General features: G+C 39.4%; 1 protein-coding gene across 1 annotated transcript in view; it reads right to left on the reverse strand.

Moving 5' to 3' along the window:
- Positions 1–26,061, reverse strand: part of lama2 (laminin, alpha 2) — a 185,763-nt gene that overhangs the window by 31,485 nt on the left and 128,217 nt on the right. The window contains exons 28-41 of the mRNA XM_032543629.1: positions 25,495–25,671; positions 25,030–25,232; positions 24,271–24,388; positions 22,232–22,384; positions 17,801–17,925; positions 17,487–17,573; positions 16,802–16,995; positions 13,223–13,365; positions 11,886–11,984; positions 9,883–9,994; positions 6,988–7,150; positions 2,422–2,500; positions 2,207–2,338; positions 565–681 (exon numbers count right to left, since the gene is read on the reverse strand). Of these exons, the coding sequence (XP_032399520.1) occupies positions 565–681; positions 2,207–2,338; positions 2,422–2,500; positions 6,988–7,150; positions 9,883–9,994; positions 11,886–11,984; positions 13,223–13,365; positions 16,802–16,995; positions 17,487–17,573; positions 17,801–17,925; positions 22,232–22,384; positions 24,271–24,388; positions 25,030–25,232; positions 25,495–25,671 (1,902 nt within the window). The remainder of the gene's footprint in view (positions 1–564; positions 682–2,206; positions 2,339–2,421; positions 2,501–6,987; positions 7,151–9,882; positions 9,995–11,885; positions 11,985–13,222; positions 13,366–16,801; positions 16,996–17,486; positions 17,574–17,800; positions 17,926–22,231; positions 22,385–24,270; positions 24,389–25,029; positions 25,233–25,494; positions 25,672–26,061) is intronic.

Raw genomic sequence — 26,061 nt, forward strand, 5'->3', positions numbered from 1 at the left:
AGATAGAGCCAAAACACAGAGAAACATTCTCTTACTCCTAAAAACTCTTCTTTCCTCAAAGTCAAAGTCCAGGTATCTTTATTAGTCTCCCTAAGGAGAAATTTGTTTTGGAGATTGGGAAAAATGCCTAAAAAATTCCTGATGCCAGAAGACACAAAGTAGACCTCAAGCAGAACATTCAACAGTAGATTAGCAGAGGTTTTAAAGCAAGGCCGTCCAATTTGTCCATTTTTGTTTTAGCCCGCCATGGCATTTGACATGCTCATGCTTATTCTCCGCTTAGTTTGAAAGTGTTAATAAAATCTTAATTGTAATGACTACAAAACATACATTTTGTTCATCAAAAAGCAATTAATCTGAGTTTTACGGCAATGTAAACCTACCTCTAAATTAAATACATTCGCTTCATGTCAGAAGAATTACAAAATTATGGAATTCTTCAATATCAGCATTTATTTCTGGCCTGTGGCCTTCCATCCAAATACATGTTGTCCCTTCATATGAAAGAATTTGGGCAACTCTGTTTTAAAGAGTTAGAGGGGAACTGCAGGTTGACTTTAGTACCTCTATCTCCTTGTTGATGTTGTCAGAAAGCTGGTTTGCTTCATCCAGTAGACGTTCTCCTTCTCCAAGGACCTCCTGTGCTTCTTTTTTCACCCCGTTCACTGCAGAGCGCTTCCTCTGCGAAAAAACAAACAAGGATCAACAGCTGCACGAGATTCTGATGCGCCAATGTCTGAATATTAGACCTGAAAACTAACAACTCTTTTTCATTACTGAATAATGTGCAGATTATTTTTTGATTTATCATTTGGTCTATAAAATGTCACATGACAGATCCCATTACAATGTCCTGTGGCTCTAGGAGATGTAATCAAATTGCTTGCTTTAAGATCTTCAATTTCTTATCACATAGGACAAATAAAAGCATAAAATCAACACTTGAGCAGCCTGAACCAGGGATCATTAATAAACAGCTGCTGATTGTCTTTCTGTATGCTGTTTGTCTGACTATTAGTTTAAACTCAAATGGACATACAACACAGTGCGTGCCTTGTGACAGAAACATTTCTGGGATAATGGCATGTGTGGATTGTATATTTCACAAAATTTCATGGACAAAGCTCCTCTTCTACTGAAACTATTTCTCCATGCGTTCATAGCAATCAAATTGTTTTTAGCCAACGAATATATTTCTATCACAATTTATAAACAAAATCCGCCTCAAAATGAGCATGATTGTTTAATCCTTAAGGAACAGAATTGTGGATGCAAACCAGTGAGATAGAAAAATCTGTGTCGGAGTCTGTGTGGATGCTACAGTGTTTCTGGTCAGTTCACCGAAGGCAAATCTAAATTGAAATTTTGAATCCCATAATAATGACAGAGCAATCACTCAGGGCAATTATTTTTTTTTCTACAGATTATTTCTAAAACCTCTTTATGGTAAAAAAAAAAGAAAAAAAAAGAAGGATTTCCAGTTATTGAAAATAACCAAAGCAATAAGAGGACACGAGGGACACACAATTAGTGATTTGATTAAATAATGTATGAACTCAGTATAACCCCAGTGTACTGTGTGCAAATTCCACTTTCCTTACTTAAAGCCTTTCTTTATAGAGTAAAAGACTGCAGGGTCAGGGAGAGACAAAAACAGATGTAAAGAAAGAGAAAGATGGAGCAGTGTACTGCATGTGTGTGGGATCACTGCAGAATGCTTCCTCTAGGACATGTCATAGCTGCCTGTGAGCTTTCCTTGATGATGATCGGAAAAAAGGATTAAAATGCAAATAAGAACACATAGTGAGATGAATAGATGGTTAGATGAGCTGCTCTTTATGGTTCTTTAGGATAATTAGGACTTTTTAATTTAAGGAGACCAACCCCAAAAGTTTAGATCCTCTTATGTGTAAAATCACAAGTAAAATAGGCTCAATACCCTCAATGTGTAGATCAGAGTAACTCAATAGTGTTGACCATCAATGTTAGTGTCTTTCTTTTGCACAAGAATCTTTTATCTATTTATCTTTTGCTTGCCAAATTAAACATCTAACATGACTAATTTAATTAGTAAGTCACTTGAATCATAGTTAATTAAACTACACAAAACAGCGGCCATGAGTATAGAAATGATTTAGCATTCAAGCACATTGCCTTCTTTAAAACGTGTGTGTAGGAGCGTAGGATTTTGACTGTTTATCTGTACCTCCAGGGCTGTAAGGTTAGCTTGGTTTTGGTCAGCCAGTGAACCAGCCTGCCTGGTCTTTTCTTGGGCAGAGTGCAGTAGATCCTGGGCCTCCTGGAGCTTCCCCTCATGGTCTGAGAGCTTTTCTTTTATCTAAGGAAGCAGATGGGGAAGCATTAAGTTAATGTCATTAATTTGGGGACATCGAAGACAAAAAGATTAGAAGTTATAATTACCTCTGCTTTCAGGTCTTCCGTGGCCTGATGGGGGTCACCAAATAATCTTTTCACTTTTTGATACAACTCCTCTGCTAGGCTGGAAGAACGAGGAAGAGAGCGATTAGAATATTTACATTTACAGTATTGTTATTTAACACGGCCTTATTCACGGCTTACAAAAGTGGAACAGTGGAATAAGTTAGTATATCCGAACAATTCACAGAGGAGAGTTATTGTGATGCGTGACAGAGCTTCTGCTAGTGTAAAGAAAGAATCACTCCATATTACTGAATGTTGAAATGTTGGAATGGAATTGCCGATTTTCTTCTATTGATCCCTCAGGCTAAGATAGATTAAATTGTGGCAGTGTATAACATTTTAAATATTGTCACACTGATGTGTGTGTGTTTGTATGTGACTGGCTAGTCGGAGTAAGCAACATGTGTTAATATACATTGCAATACGGCATGCTATGTCAATTAGAGCATCAGGTAAAACTGGCAGAGAACAAGACTCTATAGAATAACTAAAACGTAACCACTGCAGACATGGGCCTTGTCAGTGTGTGTCGGATGAACATATTCTAAGGCCTAGATTTGACTGCAAACAGTCATGTGGCTTTGTTAAAGAGACATTTTATCAATTATTCACAGTTTTACTATGCTGTTCTCACCCCAACTAGTCCATTCAGCAAATTCATTTGGAATGGACTGAATGGATTGAATGAATATTTACATTCACTCCCTACAAGGAAACACATAGCTGAGCAAGTCAGGGAGCAACAATAATAATTTTCTTTGTAGAGGAAGATAGCTTTCAGAAGAGCAGCGTGACAGCAGCCATGCAGTAAAAGAAAAAACTGATCAATGATGGCTTACGATTACACCATCAGAATCACTTGTTAGACATTCAAACAGCTTCAGAATCCCCCCCCCCCCCCCCCCACCACACACACACCTTTCCAACATCTGATTTTGAACTTTCAAAAACTGACGACATTCACACCCACCTTATGTAGCAATTCACTAGCTGTGTGGTGGTGAGAAAGTCAACAGGGTTTGAGCCCACTTTAGTTAGTCTTTACAAAACCTTTTTTTGTCATTTTGTGAACAGTGCAACACTATGAATGAAAATTCACCAACTAATTCTGAAAATGTACGCTGTTATCCCCAGATTTAATTAATTATGCCTCGTCACCTTCTATGACAGCAGGCTTTCACACCGCTTTCATGTCGTGCAAACTAGTTCTTTACTAGCATAACCCGGCCTTTAGGTCCACTCTGCTGGTGCCTCTCTCTCTCTGGTGCGTTAAGACATTTGTTGCAGTGACAAAAGTACGCCCTTAGTTGATTGTCTGAACTAAATCGTAGGCTTTGCTTCAATTGATCTGGCCATCAGAGTTTGCAATGCAGCCTTAGTTCATTCCAAATGTTCTAATCATCATACCATGTTTTGACATGCTTTTTACAAAGGCTTCTCACTCTGGAAGTGTTTTAAAAGAGTATAAGAATCATATGTTTACCAGCATCCCTTAACAAGCCTTATTTCTCACCTTCAGCATTAATTAAGAAAACAAGGTTCTACTTTCCTGCAGTTGACATTACTCAGAGGACAATTTCACACAGTTTTGGGAAAAACATGCAAGGTAATGACCGGGTTTGATAAAAATCTAATGAACTCTGTGGGAAACAGCATGAAGAAGACAGAATATAACTATATAAAAAACAATTGGGAAGTTTAACTATTGTCCAATTGATTATTACAACATTACAAATATAGCAATAAAGTATATAACAAGTAATATTTGCAGCATGTACACAAAGTTTGTTAGACTAACCGCATACTGAAAATATACAGTACAACATACGGAAAGAATATTAATACGTACAGTATATTATTATTATTGTTATTATATATATTATTATTATTATATAATTAGTACCAAGTTTGTTAGACTAACCGCATACTGAAAATATACAGTACAACATACGGAAAGAATATTAATACGTACAGTATATTATTATTATTGTTATTATTATTATTATTATTATTATTATATAATTGTACTAGCTTTGTTCATTTTGCTGAAGCATTCCTTTAACATGTGTTGATGCTTGTGTTTTTCTCTGCTGCTCTGGTTGAAATCTCCCCTCAGGCTTCAGTAAAATAATCAACTGCAGACTGACAGACAAGTCATTCAGTGGCAGTGGCAATTTCTCTTTGTCTCTCTTATTCTCCCACTCTCTCCCACTACCACTCTCTGCCAATCTGTTGTTTCCTCCTTGGACTTGCCTGTCAAACGATCTTGAAGCTCTTCCTCGTGTCTACCTACGGTGATACGTCTTTAATAACCATCGACTCGTAACATTTATGACTGAGAAGAAGAGGGGGAGAAAAGAGGGATGAAGAGAGTCGACTGCTAATTCCATCAAGTGCCTTGAGAAAGAGAAAGTGAGAGCGAAAACAGTGAGAAACACTTGTAAACACAGCAAGAAAGTTGAGGCTCGGTGTTTGTAGCAATCAAATTCCTGCTCAAGCAAATGTTATACCCCTGATTCTCCGTTCAACAAAAGAAGAAAAGAAAGAAATCAAAGAAAGAAAAAAAATGAAAGGACCGGTGGTTTTGCACTATTGAGCCCCTTCCCTGTACTACACATCATATACACTCTACATCACAGCTAACCATTCAGCAATGAATGTTGTGCTGTTGCTGCATTTTTTTCTAGCACTCAATCCATCCATTCCTTTCTGTATAATGTGAAAATCAATTAGACTCTAATTGAAACAAGTTTCAGAGTGAAACTTCAAACAGTGAACAATAAAATAAGAGGTAACAGTGCATAGTTGTCAAATAAATATGCAGCTTTGAAGGCCTTGATAATGTAACTGACAAAGAATAATGCAGAGGTGATGTTAAGGTGATATATTACACAACTCAAGTTTCATAAGTCTGCCACCTAATTTATGAAATTTAAATAAATAACAGAAGTTGTTGGTTGCATGGAATACTAGGAAAATAGACATGTTGATAGTGTAAAATTGTTGCAAGCTTAAAAACTTTCAATTTCCATAGTATGTAGGTGAGATTTTTTTCATATTGAATTATTAAGACAAATTTAATGCATATTCCACTTCTGTCTCTTCTGCTCTCTCGCTCTCTTCTCTCTCTCTCTCTCTCTCTCTCCTCTCTCTCTCCATTGTGCAAGTTCAGCAAAAGAAAAAGTCTAGTGGGGAAACAGCCCGCAGAACAACAAGCAAGAGGTGGAAAAGGGGGATTGAATCCCAGCAGGGACAAACGCAGTCTTAGACACACAAGTTGAATACATTGGCATACACGTATGAGTAAAAACATAACAAAAAAAACAGAAAAAAACAGCAGGTTGGTGAAAAATTGTGGTTCCATGCAAACGAAAATGGTGGAAATTCTGGTCAAGTCAACCAACAAGACTTAAAAACAAAACTAAAAAACAACGACTCTTAATATGACTAGTAATACTACATTTTTCAAACATTGGTCTTAAATTACCTGTAACAGCAAACAAGAAAAAGAGTGAATAGAACGCTATTTATATAAAGTTTTTAGTAAGGCCTCTGCCCGGGTCCGATTTTTCCCGCAAAGTCACGTAATGATTTGCAGAAGGTAGACGGTGCTACAGGAACACATTCTGATGGGTCACAGATTTCTTTGTAACACCGGAAAAGCCAGTGTTAGCATATCCAGCCAGTAGAGCCACGGAGCAGGAGATTGTATTTTAATGTTATTTTAGAAGTTATCTGCTGATACTGGGGTTGGACCATCACAAGAAAGATGGAAATTAAACAAAGAACAACTAAAAGCCAAAAGGGAAAGTGAAAGACAATGAGCGGGCTTTCAACATATGGAGATAATTATGGGGTTGAAAATGATTCAAAACCCACCCCGAATTTATCCACAGGGGTACAATATTTCTATTTCATTCAGGAAATAACTTTACAATTTACAATGTGTTTGTACATCAGTAGCCAAGATTACGTTCCCCTTGTATGTATAGCATGGACGTTTTCCTTGCCATCCGTGTTTGTGTTGGCTACTATTTTCTTTTCCCGTGCCCCGTGTACTTGTGTAAAGTGACCATGGATTTTGCACTATGTAATCGTCACTATATTAAAGTTATTATTTCATTGGTTGCTACAACAAACTCTCAATGCTTTGGCTCGATACCTGGTTTAGCTCACAATACATCCAAAAGCTATGTTACTGTAACACTTGAAATGCAATGAAGCATCTGTAACTTATACTTTTATTATAAATCAACGTTTTTCTGGTTGAGCAAAACATTCATCGTAACTATATGAACCCCCCTTAACGCTAACTCAGTAATACAGTCGGCAATACAGCACCATAAAGACTAGACATTTATGACGGCAGGTGTGGAAAAAACACACCGCTTTTGTCTAAAGCGGCCACTAAAATCAACATAAACTGAGAGTGGAAGTTACATACAGCCACTTTCAGCAACACTGTCACACTTTCTTGTGTGGGAGAATACAAGACCTGTGTTTGTGTGTGTGTGTGTGTGTGTGTGTGTTTGTGTTTGCTCATACTCCATCTCTTCCTCGGCGATACTCTTCTTCCCTCCCAGCTGTCGTTTTCTCATCTCGGCTAGCATGGCCTGGATCTCATCCTTCATGTCCTTCAGGCTTCTGTCTGGAGTTCCATCTTTCCGTGAGAGAGTCTGGTTCAAGTCGGCAGCCTTTAACTGGAGGTCTGGACACACAGACGCATAGAAAGACTGCTGTGAGAAAACTACAGATGGATAGATTTGTGTGGTTGTATTCATACAAGCACTGAAAGAACGTTTACATTCCAGTTTAAGTTCCAGCACCTCTAGAAAATATCTCTGAAACCTTGGTATTTGTCAACAATGAAAACTGTCAAGTGTATAAATATCAAGTGTCTTTGTTATAATATTTATTTCTTATTTTAGTTTTTGGCCACTTGGGGGCAGAGGAAGTGCAAAACAAGCAGAGAAAAACACAGGCCACATATGTTATCACGTAAAGGTACTTTATTGTCACATACATATAGCTAACTTTATTCTCTGCATTTAACCCATCCCTCAAGGGAGCAATGGGCAGCCATTTATAGTGCCCGGTAAACAACTTGTGCCTTGATTAAGGGTACTGACTGGAGAACCTAGTACACACACTGCTAACCATTGGGCCAAAAATGCTGTTATGGTTTGCATGTGTGTTAGTCAACCATCCCAAATGTCCAATATTAACTCTTTAGCTGATAGACGATCAACTTTCTTTCTCAGCTAGTTGCTAACTTAGTGTGTCTGCTGTTTGTTGCTGTGCAGGCAGTGTAGAGGGTTGAGGAGAGTGCTGAGAGGGTACCATACAGTGAACATCCAGGAAAAACAAGGAACATGCATGCAGTATGTAGAAACAGACCTACAGTATACAGCCCTGATGGAGATTTTGTTTTGGGCTCTGCTGTCATGTCTAAGCTTTATGGCTCAAATAGAAAGAAAGACAAAACCACACCGTTTGATCTCATTTATAAGCAGACACACGCTAAGAGTCAGACACACACACACACACACGTACACACACACGTACACACACACACAAACTGTTTAATACCATTCAAAGCCAGTGATTTTGGCAGACTTCATGTTTGCCCTGTTTTTTATCAAATTAAAGCCAGTGAAATCTTAAACCAATCAATGATGAAACTGCACTAAAACACTCCAAGGCTCATCGAAATAAAACTGCTGGAACTTAATGAGCGTGTGAGTGTATGTGCAAGAGCAAAACAGAGAAGGGTAAAGAAGTGTTGTGAAATGTGTGTTCCTCTCTCATTTGAAATGTAAACGTGATATGATTAAAGTTGAAACTTGAAAGTGTGTGTGTGTAGGTATGTGGGTGGGCTTATGTGTATGTGTGATTGTGGCAATGCAGCATTTCCTATCATTTGAAATGTAAACATGATGTGATTAGAGCCAACGACTGAACTAAAGCCATCATGCTAATGAACAGCTGTACTGCATGTGTGCACACGCTGCATTTGTATGTGTGTGTTAGAGTGTCTGTGAGTGTGTGTGTGTCTCACAGCCTTATAATTACATAGTGGGATTTAAAAGCCAATTAAACACTTAAAACGTGGATAGAATCATATTATGGTATCTAGTAAACATGGGCACACACACACACACACACATGCACGCACGCACGCACGCACGCGCATACACACACACACCACACAAAGTGTGTACAATATATTCTTACTTCACTGTGTGTGTGTGTGTGTGTGTATGTGATAGCCAATAATTAAGACTTTAATTGCTACTCTCAATCATCCAGTGAGCCACAACACACTCTCCTCTTCCACTCTCAGAAACACAAACACACACACACACACCACACACACACACACACAATAATCACTCTGAGATTAGGCAGAGGGCCAGAGTGATTTTAGTATATTGCTTTGTTTTCTGTTCCTCGATCTCTGTTTTTTTGGTTCTGTCTTGTCTCCTTGTGTTTGTGTCCTAGTTTCCTCCCTGGTCTTATGTTCCCTTGAGTGTCTGTATGTCCTGTTTCCTGTTTTATTTCGATAGTCTGGTCTCTGTCTCGTCTTGTCTTTGGTTCTACTTCCTGTTTTTTCCCGCCTTTGTGATTGTCATCCCCGCCCTGATGTGATTTACCTGTTGTATCATCTGTTCCTTGTTTGCTCGTTACCTCTTGTATTTAACCTCTGTGTTCCCTTTGTCTCTTGTCAGATCATTTTGTGTGTTGGTGTGTGGTTTGCTGTTGCCCAGTTCCTGTTGACGTCTTCTTGTAACTGAATCATTGGATCCCATTATCTTGGTGGGTGATTATTTATCACCATGGTTAGTGATGGATCTGTCTTATTGTTCAGGCAACACTTTGCACCGGCAGCTGGCCATCGGCCCACCAGCCATTGTGTTTCAGCTAAGTTTTCCATTAGTGAACTAACAAGGAGACAGAAAGGTGTTTGGTTGTCTCACCTCTAAGATGTGTCTCTTAAAGATGGGCCTAATAGAGTTGAAATAAAAGGCTGTAGCACAACAAGGTCTTTGCTTTTTGTTGATTTTGGGTGGTAACAATGAAACTAGTTTTAAAAGTAATGCCACTTTTTCTAATCATAACTTTTCTTTTACATCAAATTCAACTGAAGTCTTTTTGAAGATGTTACATCTTTTTTTAATTTGCTGCTTTTTAATGTTCTACCTGTATCATTATTCAGTTCATTAGCTTATTTTTTTCCATTTGTTCATATTCCTCCAATCCAATCTTTTTTTAATGTAATAACCAAAATTTTCCAAATTGATCACTTGCATTTAATATAATGTAATATGATGCAATGTACTCTAATAACAGATGAAACAGTAGACAGATAAATCCAGAAATCCCAGTTGGCAGGGTATGGAGGCAGTTAATTGGAGGAGAGGTGGTGTTTGTTTTGGCTACCTTGAGCTCCCAGCAGTGTATCTCTGATGAACTGCTCCAGGTCCTCAGCTCGTTTATGAATCCTGTCAGCATCATCCTCAACCTGCTCTCCGTCAGCAGACACCTTAGTGGCCTATACAAACACACACACACACACACACACACATTATGAAATAATAATGAACAAGTGTTGAATAAGTGAACATATTGACTTCTGTCTAACAGAGGAAGGTAAAAGACGGAGGTCCTCCAGTAGATGTAAAAAAAGGATGGAGGATGATGGCAAGACGCACATACAGTACACACACCTAATCAATATTATACCATGTGTGTACAGTTCAGTCTGTTTATCCTCTGTTTTTCCTGTCTACATCTGGACTCGCATGCAGCCACATAAACGCAGAGATGGAGGAATTATTGACATACATAAGAAAACACAAAGACACACATTAACCCACAGACACAGAGGACCAGGAAAACAAGAGATGGATGAATCCTTGACAGGCATGAAAACACATCCTAAGTCACAAACACACACACAGAAAGCAAGAAAGAAAGCAGGTAATTATTGTTGTGATTTGACAAGGCCATGCTATATCATTTCGATGTTGTGTGTGAGTGAGTGAGTGAGTGAGTCAGTATGTGTGTGTGTGTGTGTGTTTGTGTGTGTGTGTGTGATGGGGTGTGGGTGATCATCATAGCTGTCAACAAATGTCAAGGCCCCAGTCCCTAAAAGGGTGTAGCTTGACAGCGTGACACAGTGTTATTTTTCTCCACTTGGCACTTGTAGCCCCCTTGCACTCAAGAAGTGTTTTTATATATATTCTTGTATTCTGTAGGAGGGCAAAGACATAGAAATGCTATTGCGTATATATGTTTGATGTAAAAAACATGAAAATTGTTTGATGCAAAAACATTAAAATTCTTTAGATAAAATACTTTCGAGCAAGCACAGATTCCTTAATTGGTTTACCAGGCAGAGGCCCAGAAGCCAAAGGTACCCTTAAGAGCCTCTGTTTCTTATATATGTGGGCTTTCTGGTGGGCTTCACATTTGTTGACCTGCTGCTACTGACATTGATTGACTGAATGATTGTGATGGTGTTTATTTTTGTGTGCCTGTTTTTATGTGACTGGTTGACTGCTAAATTGAATTCCCCTAACGGATAAATAAAGTTGATTGAATTTAATTGAAATATTGCGATACTAGGAATGACCAGATCAGGATCTATGATAGCAATCCTGATCTAGATCCAAATCCTTTCAAATGCAGTTGTTGATCTATTAATTTCTATCCAAGGTCCCTGAAAGGTTCAGTTTTATTTGGTTTTATTTATGTGCCAATTTAATTGAAAATTGGTTATGATTTGTTATTATATATAATATATAATAATAATAATAATAATAATTTGTTATTGATATAAATTGCCATAATAAGGGCCCTGTGGAGTTCTAGACCATAACTACATAACAAGTGGGTTTTTGTGTTGTTTATTTAGTGCACACACAAGAGGGCAAAAAGGGTGGTTGGAATTAACATCCTGCTGTGGGTCTCATGTTATTCTTCAGTTGATGGTGTGAAGAAGTGAATGTGAACAAAACCTTTTTTGTTAACAAGAAAAACTATACAGGGAGCGTGCTTTATTCCCCAATTTTGAAACCCTGTCTTAAAGAGGATCCCTGTGTCAAAACCCAGTTTAGAGACTTGTATCAGTTCCGACCCTTGATCAACATGTAGTTGAATTGGTTTCTGTACTGCTTTTATGTCAGTCCGCGTGCTGCAGCTGGCTACCGGTTTATGCGTTGTATCTATTGCAATGCACAGCTTGTTGTAGAAGACTTGTGTCTTCACTGTTCTTACATTGGTGTGGCCCTTCTCTATGATCTCTATGAGCAGTCTTTATTTCCTCCATATCGTTAGATACAGACAGAGAAAGAGGGCAAAAGATGGATAAAAACAGAAAGGAAGACAACCAGGACAACGGCATTAAGTCGAGCCAAAAGAAAAAACAAAAGTGTTTGTACCCTGCTGTGTAGTTGGTCCATCTCAACAACCAGTGATCCCAGGTTGGAGTCGGCCAGTTGCAGTAATCTCTCCGGAGCTCTCTGAGGGGACAGCATGTGCTGCAGGAGAGAAACAGAGAGATGAAGGAATTACATAGAGAAATGTCTGACACATTTTGGCCCAAGGCTAGGCTTTTGAACTGCCTGGCTCTGTGCTGTAGAGCCGAAGAGAAGAGGATGAGCAAGGGAGGGCAGGAGGCAAAAGGCGGAGAAAAGAAATAATCAAAGAGAAAATGTATCTAACAAATTAAAGTCAATTTATTTGAATTATGTCACAGTAAACAATAATAACCTAGTCCAATTGTGAGAACGACGTTATGGAATGCTGATGTAACCACAGTGCATAACTTATCAAAATCCATTTAAAACATGGTACTTGTTAATCAAATTTGACAGCAGTGTGTGCATCATGTTTTTGACGATGTAAATGCTCAACAGCTCAAAATGATGATTTGCACTGAAGGAGGAGAGAATTCCTAACATTTTGAAAAACCTTGAAAACAAGCTTACTACGACATGGCAATGGTCCTCTGAGTAGTGCGGGTTGAGTGAGCTGAATGAAGAGTGTTCTCTCAATGCACTACCAAGTATTGCAATAACTCTGTTTTGATTACATACAGCCTTTAATATGTTCTCCATATCTGACTTTAAAATGTCTATTTTTATTATATCAAAATCACGAATGCTTCTTTGGACGTTTTCCTAATTGTTTGCTAAGACATGAGTACATCCAAATCATTTTATACAACGGATGATTTGCCAAACCCCTCCCCCCAAAAAGCAATTATTTGATTATATGACAGATTGCAGATTAGTAAAATAAGAGTCATGTTAGAAAGAAATGATCTATACTGTAATACTGCAAAAGAATAATGTTGTTTCTGTCTTCTACATTAATGACTCCTTTCATAAGATTATCCTTTAAGTCAGCTGGGAACCTTAACAAGTCAGCCAGTGACAGTGTTTTCAACCAACTGATGGAGCTAAGGTTAGCCAGAGCTGATAAAATCTGACAACTACTTGTCATTTTAGCTGGCAAAATTGCCGGTTGCCGGCAAAAAATGAGTAGCCTGATTTTGTCTTCTCATGCCTGACATCAACGAGCCATTGTTCCAAAAAATCTGTAAACATTTGGAGTGGTTAACATGGTACTGTTATCATTGTTAATTGTATGTGCTGTGCTAAAGTGGAAAACATAACAGACATAGCAACATAAACTAAATGGGGTGGGGCTTAGCAAAAACAAATTAAAAATCATTTGAAAATATCCTTTTCAACCAGGCAGAAGCCAATTTTACCTTGAGTTCCTCTGTCATGTTCTCAAAGCGGTACAACACCCTATAAGGTGGTGGGAGGGGTGTGGTCAGGGTGACTTCAGTGATGATGCGATACAGGCGGTCCATATCACTGATCAACAGACCCGAGCACTCATCATCACAGGCTACAGAGACAAATAAATACATACATTTAGACACAGCTAGAGTGTAATGAGGCCAACAAAATCTATTAGAGGTTTACATATGGTTTGCTTGGTTGTCTTGTGTGTGTGTGTGTGTGTGTGTGTGGTGTGTGTGTGTGTGTGTGTGTGTGTACTTCTGTAGTTTGACTTGGCAGAGAGAAAGGAGAGGAAGAAAAAGGAGGAAAGAAAGGAAGTATGTTATATGTATTTTACTGCTCAGTGTGCTTTTCTACGCCTTATTTGTGAGTCTGTAAACACATCAGTGTGTGATCAAAGTGACTGCTTGTGTTTTTGTGTTTAAGTGACTCTGGCATCAGAAAGACAGGGCTGCCGATGCATGAAATTCAGCACAGAGAGGAAAAAGCACCTATTATGAGCACACACTGCAGGCTAAAAACACACAAATTAATGCACAAACACACCAGGGAATTCACTTGGATGCGTGCATACACATTTTTCTTTATCGTGTGTGTGAGTGTGTGCGTGTGTGGATTTCTCTTCCCGCCTAAAGCCTGAGGCTGATTTATTGCAGAAATTAAAATTTCTGACAAGGGAAATCAAAGATGAATTAAATAAAATAAAAACTGTTTTTATTCTATCAATCACTGACAAAACCCAACACACAAGTACAATAATGCATCCATGCAGTCACGTGCATACACAAAAAAACACAAAAACACGCAAACACACATACACACACGATACAGTAAATGTACAGTCCAGTACGAGGGAGTAAAAAGCTGTTTGGCAAATCCAAGCAATCCAAGATACTAGCTTATTAAACACGTCACTGTTTTTCAAGTACTTGTAGAGACAATACAATCTGCGAATAGGGCAGGCAAGACACTCCCGGTGTGGTATGGCGCATGACAGAGGACAGAATAAAACCGCGGCGCAGCCGGAACCCAGCACGGATGCGCCTGGTGGAACATTTTATGCTCAGTTCAGTATACTCATGTTTCTTACTAGATGGACTTCCTTACTAGACAGAGCTTCCAGGTCTGAACATGGATGTTCAGAAGGGTCTGAAAAGTGTGGGCAAATCTAATTTACAGCAGAGGGCGACTTCCCTGATTGAAAAAAGAATCTTGATTGTATACTGTAGAAGTCTATGAGAAAATCACCGTACTTCTCAATTAAGTTACCATCATTTTCAAAACAATTTTTTGGTCTCAATCGCTCCTTTCAAGTCTTCTTCAATACAGAATGGTGTTCAAATTTTTATATTATGGTCTCATTTATTTTAAAAGTGATGATGAAGCAGGGGATGCTTTAGGGCGTGGCTACACGCCGACCTGTCAATCAGGACAGAGGATTAGCAATGCTAACCACGGGCCCTTTGTACATTAAAATAGCTGTGAACTTGTTTTGCGGTGTTGTCCATATTTTCTTTAACATTTATAAATGTGTGATAGATCTGCTTGTTTTACACTCTTTAACCAAAAGGTCATTTTGTGTGCACATGAATCCTTTTTACGAACCAATTTGCTGAAGCTTTATCTCGTCATCATTGAGCATTTAGCTTAGCACAGCACAGTTGCATTAAAACAACCAAGAAGGCAACAGCCAAATTGCCAAACTCAAAGATTCAAAACGATAGTCCCATGGGCAGTCCACAAACAAACAGGTGACGTCACTGCTGCCACGTCCACTATTTTTACAGTATATGTGTACAACCTAAAAGCGCAAAAACACAAACACCTGTGCTCCTTATACAGTAACTTACAGCTCTTAAACTTGTGGTTTGATTGTAGTATTTAGAAAAAAGTTACCTGCAGGTAGGGCATCTTTTGTGCTTTGTTTTCTGCAGTCTGTTTTTGGCATCACAATTGTTAATGCGCTGCTAATGTGATTATTGTGTTCAAAGGTACTTTGCATCATGGCTATGAGTCCAGTGTGATTTTGTCCAGGTCGTGCTACAGACACTGTGTTGCTGTATACTCATTTTGAAAATGGAAAGATAACTTTGCCTGTAAGTTATATATGGAAATTGCATTTTGATGAAGGCCAACAAAGCAGTTTAGTTAAATCCCATTTAGACACATTGTAGACATCAAATACTGCATGTTTAGGTCCGATAGCTACGGTATTTCCAGAACTGTTTTTCAATGTCATGCATCTTGGTTGGAAACATAGGTTTTATATCTTATTGTGCAAAAGAAATATATACAAAAATATACAAAAATCATGTACAAATGTCTTTTGTGTTTAATTCTTTTCTGCTTATAAGCATTGTATTTAGCTATTCCCTGAGGTCATAATACCCTATCAGCCTAATACTGAATATTATACTGCATGTTTCACCCTGAAATAAATAATACAATTTTGACATAAACTCTCATTTGGATGTAGACATCATTCAATAATGCAACCCATTATGACATCACATATTGAAATGTATCTGGAAATGATACTGGTGCTGCAGATATGAGAGCTACATGCATTTTCCTCGATCAAGATTGCAGACTCCCAAAGTGCTCGCTTATGTCTGATAGGATGGGAGAAAAGGCAGAGCAGGAACAAAACATAGTGCAATCACTCTTCAACAAGTGAACAGCAGTTTGATCGTTCTACTCTCTGGAAACCACCAGGACTTGTGATTATAGTCTGAACATAGAGGCGACCAGTTTGGTGTGAGGGGTGCACTACAGCACTTGTGCTGCCAATTTATGAACACACGCCTTGTGTCGGAACACATAAAGACCTGAGCAAGCAATTTCCTCTCTGACCTGACAGCAGCAATTTCAAATCAGCTTCTGTCTTACAACCTTTTCTTCTATATTCTCGTACCTGTAGACATGCTAATGGCACCGAATTGGCCCTGCCATTATGCTCATATTAAGTTTAAATTAGCTCTAAATGACATTGAAATTATTTTCTAAATGACTTGAATCTGACTTCTGCCACGGCCTGCTGTCTCCCATGGCAACCGGTGAAAAGGGCTTTGATTGCTCATTTGCATTTCATCGCAAAACATCGGGTAACTATGCTGGGTGGTAGGCTATTAGAGAGAATAGAAGAAAATAAAAAAGAGAGGATGTCTGTAGGTTTCAGTTATCTAAAAACACTTTCAAGGGGACCAAATGGGCTCTTTTTGCTATGATTGGGTATGGTAAAGTTAAATTCTGGGCTCCTTTTGTGATAGATTCGTTGAAGGCAAAGAGGCCCTTATAACGATTATTGATTGGATTTTAGCCACTATTAATTTTCTGTTTAAAATATTGGCAATAACATTCAAGATCACATAATTCAGAACACATGTCCTGTAAAACCTGCACCTGTTGACTGTTTGTCTCATAACTTTAATTTACAGCCGAGATTTCAACCCTGAATGAAGAGAAAGCAAAAAAAAGAATGAACAAGAAAGAAAAAGCAGTACCAACAATAGATTAAATATAAAGCTGTGTGTTAGTCTTACAGATAATCCCAGCTGGTCCACACACATGCCTGTCCATGCACTGGTCACACGACTTTCCCGATGCCCCGACCCTGCAACGGCATTGGCCCGTGACAGGGTCACATGGTCCAGGCAGCGCCCCCCACAAGGAACACTTACATTCCTCGCAGCGGCCCCCTGGCATCCGAGGGTCACCATGGTAACCAGTAGCACACCTGGACAGGGAGATCATGGGAAGAAGGAAAGAGTTAACTAAGATTGTTTTGTGTCTGACCAAATAGACCTTTTAATAAAGACCGTAAAAAAATAAAGATCGTGGCAAATATGGACACAAACAGGGAGTGAAAAAAACATTTTTCCCAGCCCTTCACACATTAACATTTTTACACTACAATGTCCACACACACACACACACACACACACACACACACACACAGACACACACACACACACACACACACACACACACACACAAACAACACACACACACCAGAAATTACCCATGTCCCCACCAGATGTTTACATGTAGCATACATCACTTTATCAAACAAAAATCCAAGTACTATCTATTGTCAAAAACTCTCACACTTTCATGTGTGTGGGAGAAAATATATGACCGGTGTGTGTGTGTGTGTGTGTGTGTGTGTGTGTGTGTGTGTGTGTGTGCGTGTGTGCGTGCGTGCGTGCGTGCGTGCATGTCTCTCACCTCTCACAGTATTGGCCCTCATATCCCTCAGGACAGGCAGTACACCGGTAGTCATCAAATCCTTCAGTTACACAGGTTGGACTGAAACTAGACTCAGACAGATTGAAAATACTTCCATTGAACATACAGTACATAAATATGTTAATAGTTTTACAATCTATATGTTCAAAAAAGTTACACAGAAATAGTACAGAAATGTACATAAATGTATTTTAGAGAATGCATCCAAACATGACACCATAATCCATGACACCATACTTTCCATTGGTATATACCTCTGCTGAAAAAAAGGTATGGATAAACAGGTAGTTTACTTGTTCTCTGGGTTGGTGAGGGGACAGGCGCAAGGTTTGCAGTCGTCATGGAAACCTCGGACCACACCGTAGAATCCCGGAGCGCAACGTTCACACCTATCACCCTCAGTGTTGTCTTGACAGTTCTACACACACACACACACACACACACACACACACACACACACACACACACACACACACACACACACACACACACACAAACACACACAAACACACACACACACACGTGAAATTAATGTTATATTTGTGAAGACACTGCATTGGCTTTCATTCATTCTCTAACCCAACCATGATTCTAACCCATTGTCCTCCAGTAAGCATGACTTGTTGGTCTGTGTGGCTGATTCAAAAAGCCGACTTTGATTGTGTGAGCATAATGTAGGCAGGTGTAACACAATTACAAAAAAAAACATTAACATCTACAATTTTATCTGCATGTTGTATTTGAATATTGCCACTGGCACAGTGAAAAGACAGAATTCTAAGTAATGACAACAAAACTGTTGGCGCGTCCACATGATACAAGCCATCCATGACTGTTCATCGCCCTTCCCCCCACCCCCTCCATGCAGTTGCTAGTAGCCAAGAAGGAAACAGAGGATTAAAAAAACATGAAGGACTCTTTAGAAGAGGTAGTCATCTTCATTTGAGTTTCTACGAGGGAAAGTCACTGGACGCCACAATCTTTTGAACATAGCCATGATGAGAAACACAGAGTATGGGGCTGATAGTCTTAATTAACTTTGCAGCAACTCATTTGGCACTGGCTTGAATGTAACGGATGCTTATTAATATCAAAAAGGTACGCACTAAAGCTTTAATCTGTTTACAATCCCTTGTATGTGTCTACTTGTCACAAGTCGGCTATGAGTAATTGAAAAGACGACAGGCGGGGTCACTCATCATCCCCTCCTTGATTACTAACAAATTGGCATTGGGGAGGCTTGTTTTTTGGCGAGTGAGATAATTATCCTGGCTCCGCTTGTTGATTTACACCAAGACTAGAAGTATAAAAAAGTGGCATACCCACTGTCAGTTTACTTCACAATTTTGGATAAAAGTAGTACTTTTGATCAGTGGTGTGCTTTGCTGTAAGGCAGTAAACTCAGAGATGGTTACGTGAGATGTTTGACGTGAACACGTTGACAGAAAGGAGTTGCCTGTCTTCTTAGATTCGTTTTTCTTCTAACGAGACAAATTGAGGAAAACTTTTATTGACTTTTATTTTCCAGGAAAAGTTGATTGAGCAGTCGCTTTGTTCACATGCATACAGATTCACACATACGGACTGTCACTGGGAAGTACCCAATGTGATCGCAGCTGTTTCTGCAGCACTGAGCATCTCACATTTTTTTCACCACACAGTTTCTGAGCCATTTTAGGGCGCACGCTCATGCACACACACATCAACACACAAACTCACAAACAAACACATACACACACAAAAATACACAAATACACAAATATCTAGCCTTAACTATTTCCAAGTCCACACACAGTAATAAATGGTTTTTGGGCCCAGTCCCTCCACTCCTGCATGATGACATGCTGTGAGACCATGCACAGCAGCAGCCAGCTAGCTGTTAGCTGACAGGTGAGATGTCACATGTTTAATAAGCTTCCTTCCTCAAGAGCAGGCCATCTGAAATACTCATTTGCTTTTTAGGATTTCTTTCACTTGTTGTTATGAGGATTGTGACAGTGTACACAACCATCAAATATAACTAATAATTTAATGATACCCATTCATATTTGTATTCTGGCAGGTGCTATACTAAGATCCAGTGTAAATATACAGTACATGTCCACATACAAAGCACACACATATACACACACATATACACACACACACACACACACACACACACACACACACACACACACACACACACACACACACACACACACACACACAGTGCAACAGGAAGTTGCCTTCTAACGAAGCAAGTCATTTCCATTAACTTCCTGTGTTTCTCGTTACCACTAATTACCACAGAAACAAACTCGTTTAGCATTTTCAATTTAGCCCGCTCGGTAAGAAAATGCTAATGACGCAGTTATGGAGAGCGAGATGGATATGGGCGAGGGTAAAATGGCTGGGAGGCAGAAAGAGACAGAAATCGACACAAATGAGGAAGGGAAGAACTAAAAATTGGCAAAACTAGAGAAATTAAAGAGAGGGGAGAAAGAAAGAGAGGAGGGTGTAGAGGAAGATTGGGGCAAAGAAAAATTAGAGAACTGAGGGTGAGAGACAGAGAAAATGGCAGGCTAAAGAAACAAGACAAAGCATGAGTAAATACATAATTGAGGATGAGAATAGGGCAGAATAAAAGAAAACAAGGAAATTAGAAGGAGGTGGAGTAGAAGAAGGAGAAATGATAAAATGAAGTTGAAGATACAGTACATGTATGAAAATGGATAACAGTGAGGAGAGGAGGTAACAGAAAAGGTGAAAAACAATTAAATAAAAATAACACAACTGGTTACTTTAAGTCCAATTACAGCCAACAATTGTCTTACCGACTGTGTTGGTGCTAATTTGAGTCTTTCATACATATGAGCTCATGGTACAGAGAGTTTAGAAATGACGGTTTAAATCCATAGCTTCAATGGGAATGTCATTCATTTAAGAATGAGATTCACGTTGTTTATATTAGGCATTTTCTTCTATTATTGGAATAAAATAATCCATTAAGCGAGCGACGGTTGAATGATGGTTACATTACAAATTAAATTAAGCTTGAGTGACGAGTTTAATAGTTGCTGATCCTTTTAGTTGTCCGGTTTATACGCTTCTCAGTCTGTAATCAGAGAGTCACACTCTGTCATGACCAAACAGCAAATCCAGCACCCCGAGCAAGCTTTTGACAAATTGTTGCGCTGCTGCAATTTTATGAAAGAAGGTGCGCCACTTGCACTACCTGCCATATTTTAGGTCTTCTTCAAAAAAATTAACATTGTGCTCAAAAAAGGTATCACTTTTCTAAAATATAATCAATGATATAATAAAACTAGAGGGAGGCAGGGCAATACAGCCCGACCCCGTTCCTCTCTTTACCCTGTCTCTCTTAATTATGCTTAAATAGTTTTAGACTGCCGGGGGACTTCCTTTGACACACTGAGCCCTTCTTTCCATTTGTGTGCATCCATGTCCCAGAAATGCTTGTTACTAACCTAGCTTGGGGGAGTCATTCCCCAGGGTCCTTATGTTCTTTTTCCCCCAGTATGTTTCCTTGGATCAGGGAGGATCCAAAATCATGGTTGTAGCTGTCGCCGTGATCCTGCTACACGTCCTGCAATGCCCTGTTACATCCTACTATGCTATGCGGTGCCCTGCTACATCCTGCTGTGCCCTGCTATGCCATGAACTACTACAAACTATTATTTTTAGTCACTGTTCCACTATCTTTTACTGTGACTGTTATTGCTCTTCATTTCACCCCCAACCAGCCTGTCAGACAACCAAGAGCCTGGGTCTGTCCCAGGTTTCTTCCTAAAAGGGAGTTTTTCTACTCGCCATTGTTGCACCGTTGCTTGCTCTGGAGGGAACCCCATTCAGGGGTGGCTGTGGATCAGTGGTAGAGCGGTTGCCTGCCAATCGGAAGGTTGGTGGTTCGATCCCTGGCCCTGCAATCGCACGTCAAAGTGTCCTTGGGCAAGACACTGAACCCCGAGTTGCCCCCGGTGCTGCGCATCGGAGTGTGAATGTGTGTGAGTGTTTATCTGATGAGCAGGTGGCACCTTTTACGGCAGCCTCGGCCACAGTGTGCGAATGTGTGTGAATGGTGAATGTATTCTGCTTTGAAAAAAAAAAGCGCTTTGAGTTGTCGTTAAGACTAGAAAAGCGCTATATAAACACAGCACATTTACACACACACAGACTATCAAAACAAACATGGAGGTGGTTCTCTTTTCCAAGTTTTGTTTCCTTGCACTAAATAAATAAATAAAAACTAGAAGTTTTTACCACAGGAGTTTTTTTTAAACAGTTAGAAAATAAATTTTATGGAAATTATTGTCACAACTGAAATGTGCTGCTCAGTGACAGTGCTTACCTGTTGAATACATTTTGTGTTAAACTGTCAGGGTCAGATTTCTTTGCCTTAATGTGTTTTAATTGTAGCTCTTCTGATAGGATGATCTTCTCCCCTTTTTTTCTAAAAGTAAGGATGTATATAGCTTTGGATCAGATCCAGAGGAGAGGAAATTACACAAAATATAAATGAGCCTGGGGTCGTTAATTATTGCTAGGGCTAATTACAGTACCTGACGTTCCTCCCAACACACACATACAGAGACTATATTCTCTGTCTCACCTTCATCTCTTCACCAGAAGCTACCTGGCATATAGTTGTAGAAGGGTCTCCAGTGGCAGAACACACACGCACACACACACACAAACACACACACACAAACACACACACTTACCTGGCATATGGATGTGTCAGGGTCACAGGTGGAAGAGTGCCCACTGCATTGGCACTGAACACAACTGCCCATGCCGGTAGCGGTGGGCACTCCTGACGCTGGAGCAGATGCCAGGGAACTGGCGCTAAGACGGTAGAAACCTGCAGCACACTCCTGCACACAGAGAGAGCCAGCCAGACAGAAAGAGAATGAGCGGGATAATGAGGGTAGAGATTTATTTGTTATTTTTTAAAGCTGAAAGACAGATATAGAAGATCTATTTTGATAGCATGTGTTCCCACAGTAATCGCACACTATGCATGATCTTTGAATACATGCATGCATGCACACACAGACACACACACACACACACACAACTAAACACATGGACCCACATAATTATCCCTAATTGTTATTTCTCAAGGCAACTGTTGACCACTCTCTCTTTCACACACAAACACACAATTAAGAGTTATTCCCTAGTAACTTTTGATCACAGACATGCACACGCACACGCACACGCACACGCACACGCACACACACACGCACACACACACACACACACACACACACACACAGTGATACATGCAAGGTAACTCCCTCTCTCTCTCTCCTGTTCAGTAATAATTAATGGAGTCCATTTAAAGAGCCATCTGTTCCCTCTGCTAGCTCTAAACGCCAGTTTAAAAATACTTTATTAACAACGACGGCAGCTACACGTAGAATGGCCATCTGTCAGCCAAGACCTCTGCGACCTGAACATTTGAAGTTTAGCTACTGCTTTCTATTTGGCTTCAAATCTGTAGCTTTTAAATTATGTACACGGCTACAATTTTTTTCCGTCAATATAGATGTCTGCTCCTCTGCACTCCAAACAGCAAAAGACAAAGTGAAACAGAGGTTGAAAAATATAGTTAAAAGTTTACTGGCAACTCATGTGTTCCTTTGAGATTAACACAATAATACCTAACTGACTCTCAGGCGCCGCCATCCAGCGCAATTGCACAGAACTGTTGCCCATGTGTATCATAAGCTACCTCTACAAAATCCTCATTAAACTAAAGATTGAGTCCCTGCTTTATGCTTTCTGTGGCTTAAGAGAAGGAGCTGGACGCAGCTGAAAGTCAATTGCTTTGACAAAATCACAACTGAGTGGGAGATATGCTCAGTGAGGCTTAATCCTCGCTAGCAACAAAAAAACATGAGTCTGAAAGGCGTCGCAGAGGCTTAAAACTCTGAACTAAATGTAAATTGGAAACTTGTGAGATATTATTGAAAGCCTAGTCTGTGACCTCCATGTTTACACTCTGAAGTCAGCAGACATAAAGCATTCATTCCTCTGAGCGCTGAGAGATCACTCAGTAATTAATATTTGTAATGTTAGATCAGTTTTGAACTTGTGTCAATGTGAATGGGTTTTCTTTTCATTTTTGTTATCACTATTCTGTAATATGTTTTTATGTTAACATATTTGCTTTTTGCATATTCTACTTTTTATGGGGTGTGCTTTTAATTCTGCATTGAAGTAATTTCATCATACATTATTACAAATACTGTAAGTGAGTTACAGAAACTTAGTGATGCAGTTTTACACTGGTAAACGCTGGCTATATTCTGAAATTTCTTGGCATGTCTCCTAGTTTCTAGCAACATGTGAAGAAAAGATGATTTTAGCTTAACAAAGAATTTGGTTTTGTACTTATTTTGGCCGATGCAAATAAACAATTGCAGTACAGACATGACAAAGATATTTATTTTACTTTGTGTCCAATAGAGAGCCCTGATTTCCTCAAATATAAAATATCCTGCTCAGTATCTTAGTTACAATTATTTTTAAGGCAGTAGCAATAGTTTCATTTCAATAGTCACATTTGCACTGTACAGCAAAAGTTCTTTTTCAGAAATTTAAAGTAAGGTTACTTCAAAAATGCTATGGAACTACCTGCTAACTAATGCAACACCTGTATCCGAGTTAGAAGGAACACCATTTGGAAAAGTTCACATTTTGCAGGTATAAGTTCTACAAGTCTGTGCATGCATGTGTTTAGTTGAGCGCCCACCTCACAGGAAAGTCCAGAGTATCCGATTGGACAATCACACTTCTCTATCTGATGTGCTTTCTCGCTCTCTTTGGTTGGTCTGCCTTCCTCGGCCACGGTTAGACTGATTTCTGAAATACTGGAAGAGAGAGAACTCAATCAATCAAACCATCAATACAACAATATAATATGATTACAACTGTTTTCTTTTAAATTTCTCATAGCACTGGTTTGTCGGGACATTTGGAAATTCTAAAACTTAGATTCTTGCCTTACATCATATCAAAGAGGACATGCACATGTATTTAAACACATCTGTAATGATGATTGGAAGCAGGTTATATGTTCTGGGTTTTAAAAGGGTTTTTATTTACTTTATCACTTTCCAAAAATTTGTGGACAACACTGTGTGGGGCGCTGCATGCCGGGGTTTGTGTGGGTGTGCTTTTACCCCGGTTCTCAAAGGGCCCTGTAGCCTTTATTTGGATGTGGAAAAAAGAACAAAAACCATGAAGTTCTGATCAGGACCTGCCATTGCGTAACTTTTATATGCTACACCACACACAAACACAAACAAAACACACACACCACAACACAAAAACACAAAGACAAAACAATTTTTTCCCCGCAGTCCTACCAATGTAATAGACCTGTTTGTATGTTTACAGAGTTTCCAAAACTAAGCACATCAATATTTTGGTTTGGGTTTATTTTTTTAAGTTGGATTTTCAAGTTTTTTCAAAAATATTATAAATTTTTTCTATTGTTTTTAATTTCCACTTCCCTCCTTGCTTTACCTCTGTCATGTCGATCTCGTGGCGGGTCAGCTGACCAATCTGGAGTCCAGGTATGTGGCGTGTCATCAGGATGTTGCGGTTAGGACCCCCCTTAATAATGACCTGAGGCTCATAGGAGGAAGGACCAGTTTCATCTCTGGCCTCGTAGTACACTGCATATTTCAACTGCCCACCATATGCTGTGATCTGAAGGACAGAGATAATTGATTAAAGAAATTAAGGAGAACTGTAATGAATTAACAGTTTTTTTCCATTCTGACAAAGTCCTCTTGATTTGAGCTGAAATATTGATATCTATACTACTACTTTGATGGTTGTTGATTGCTGTAGAAAACCATTAAAAACTGTATCGCCTAGTCATGTAAAAGTGTAATGTAATGGCATGTCACAAACGTGTATGATTAAAAAACAACAAACGAAAAAACACAAAAACAGGGAGCTTTCCTACCATAGAGCCTCTGAACTGATCCGGCAGTTTCCAGTAGTAGGGTTCAGAGAGAGTTGAGGTGACCAGCTCTGTATGAGCGAGGATCTCAGGGTGCTGGAAGCTCACTCCTCTCCTCGTCTCCACAGTGTTGGATTTATCCACCAGGGGGAGCACCGTCTGCTCGGGCTTCAGTGTTAACTACACACAACAATGTCAATATTAATGTGATGCATGTTGGTCCTTGTAGATTGACCTCAAGGAACTGTGATTAGTTTAAATGGTGTTACATGGCTAATAATTATGAATCTTTTGGTCTCAGTTTTTTATTATACATTTTGGTGTGGTACACCCTTTTTGACACAGGCTGTTGCATTAGTTTTTGCTCTCCTTCCCTTTCCCTCAGCCCTTGGTATGACATCATAGCATACATCACACAAAGGCCACTTGGAGTGACCATTGTTGTTCACTCGCTCCCTCAGCCTTCCGAAGGTCGAGCTCACCAAATTCACTTCAGTTTTTTAGACAAATGGAACAACACTTATGATGGCGGCAGGGACTCCCCCAAGGGGAAGTGCTGAGGGGAAGTGA

Source organism: Etheostoma spectabile, chromosome 18 (genome assembly GCF_008692095.1).
Source record: "Etheostoma spectabile isolate EspeVRDwgs_2016 chromosome 18, UIUC_Espe_1.0, whole genome shotgun sequence".
NCBI classification, from domain to species: domain Eukaryota; kingdom Metazoa; phylum Chordata; class Actinopteri; order Perciformes; family Percidae; genus Etheostoma; species Etheostoma spectabile.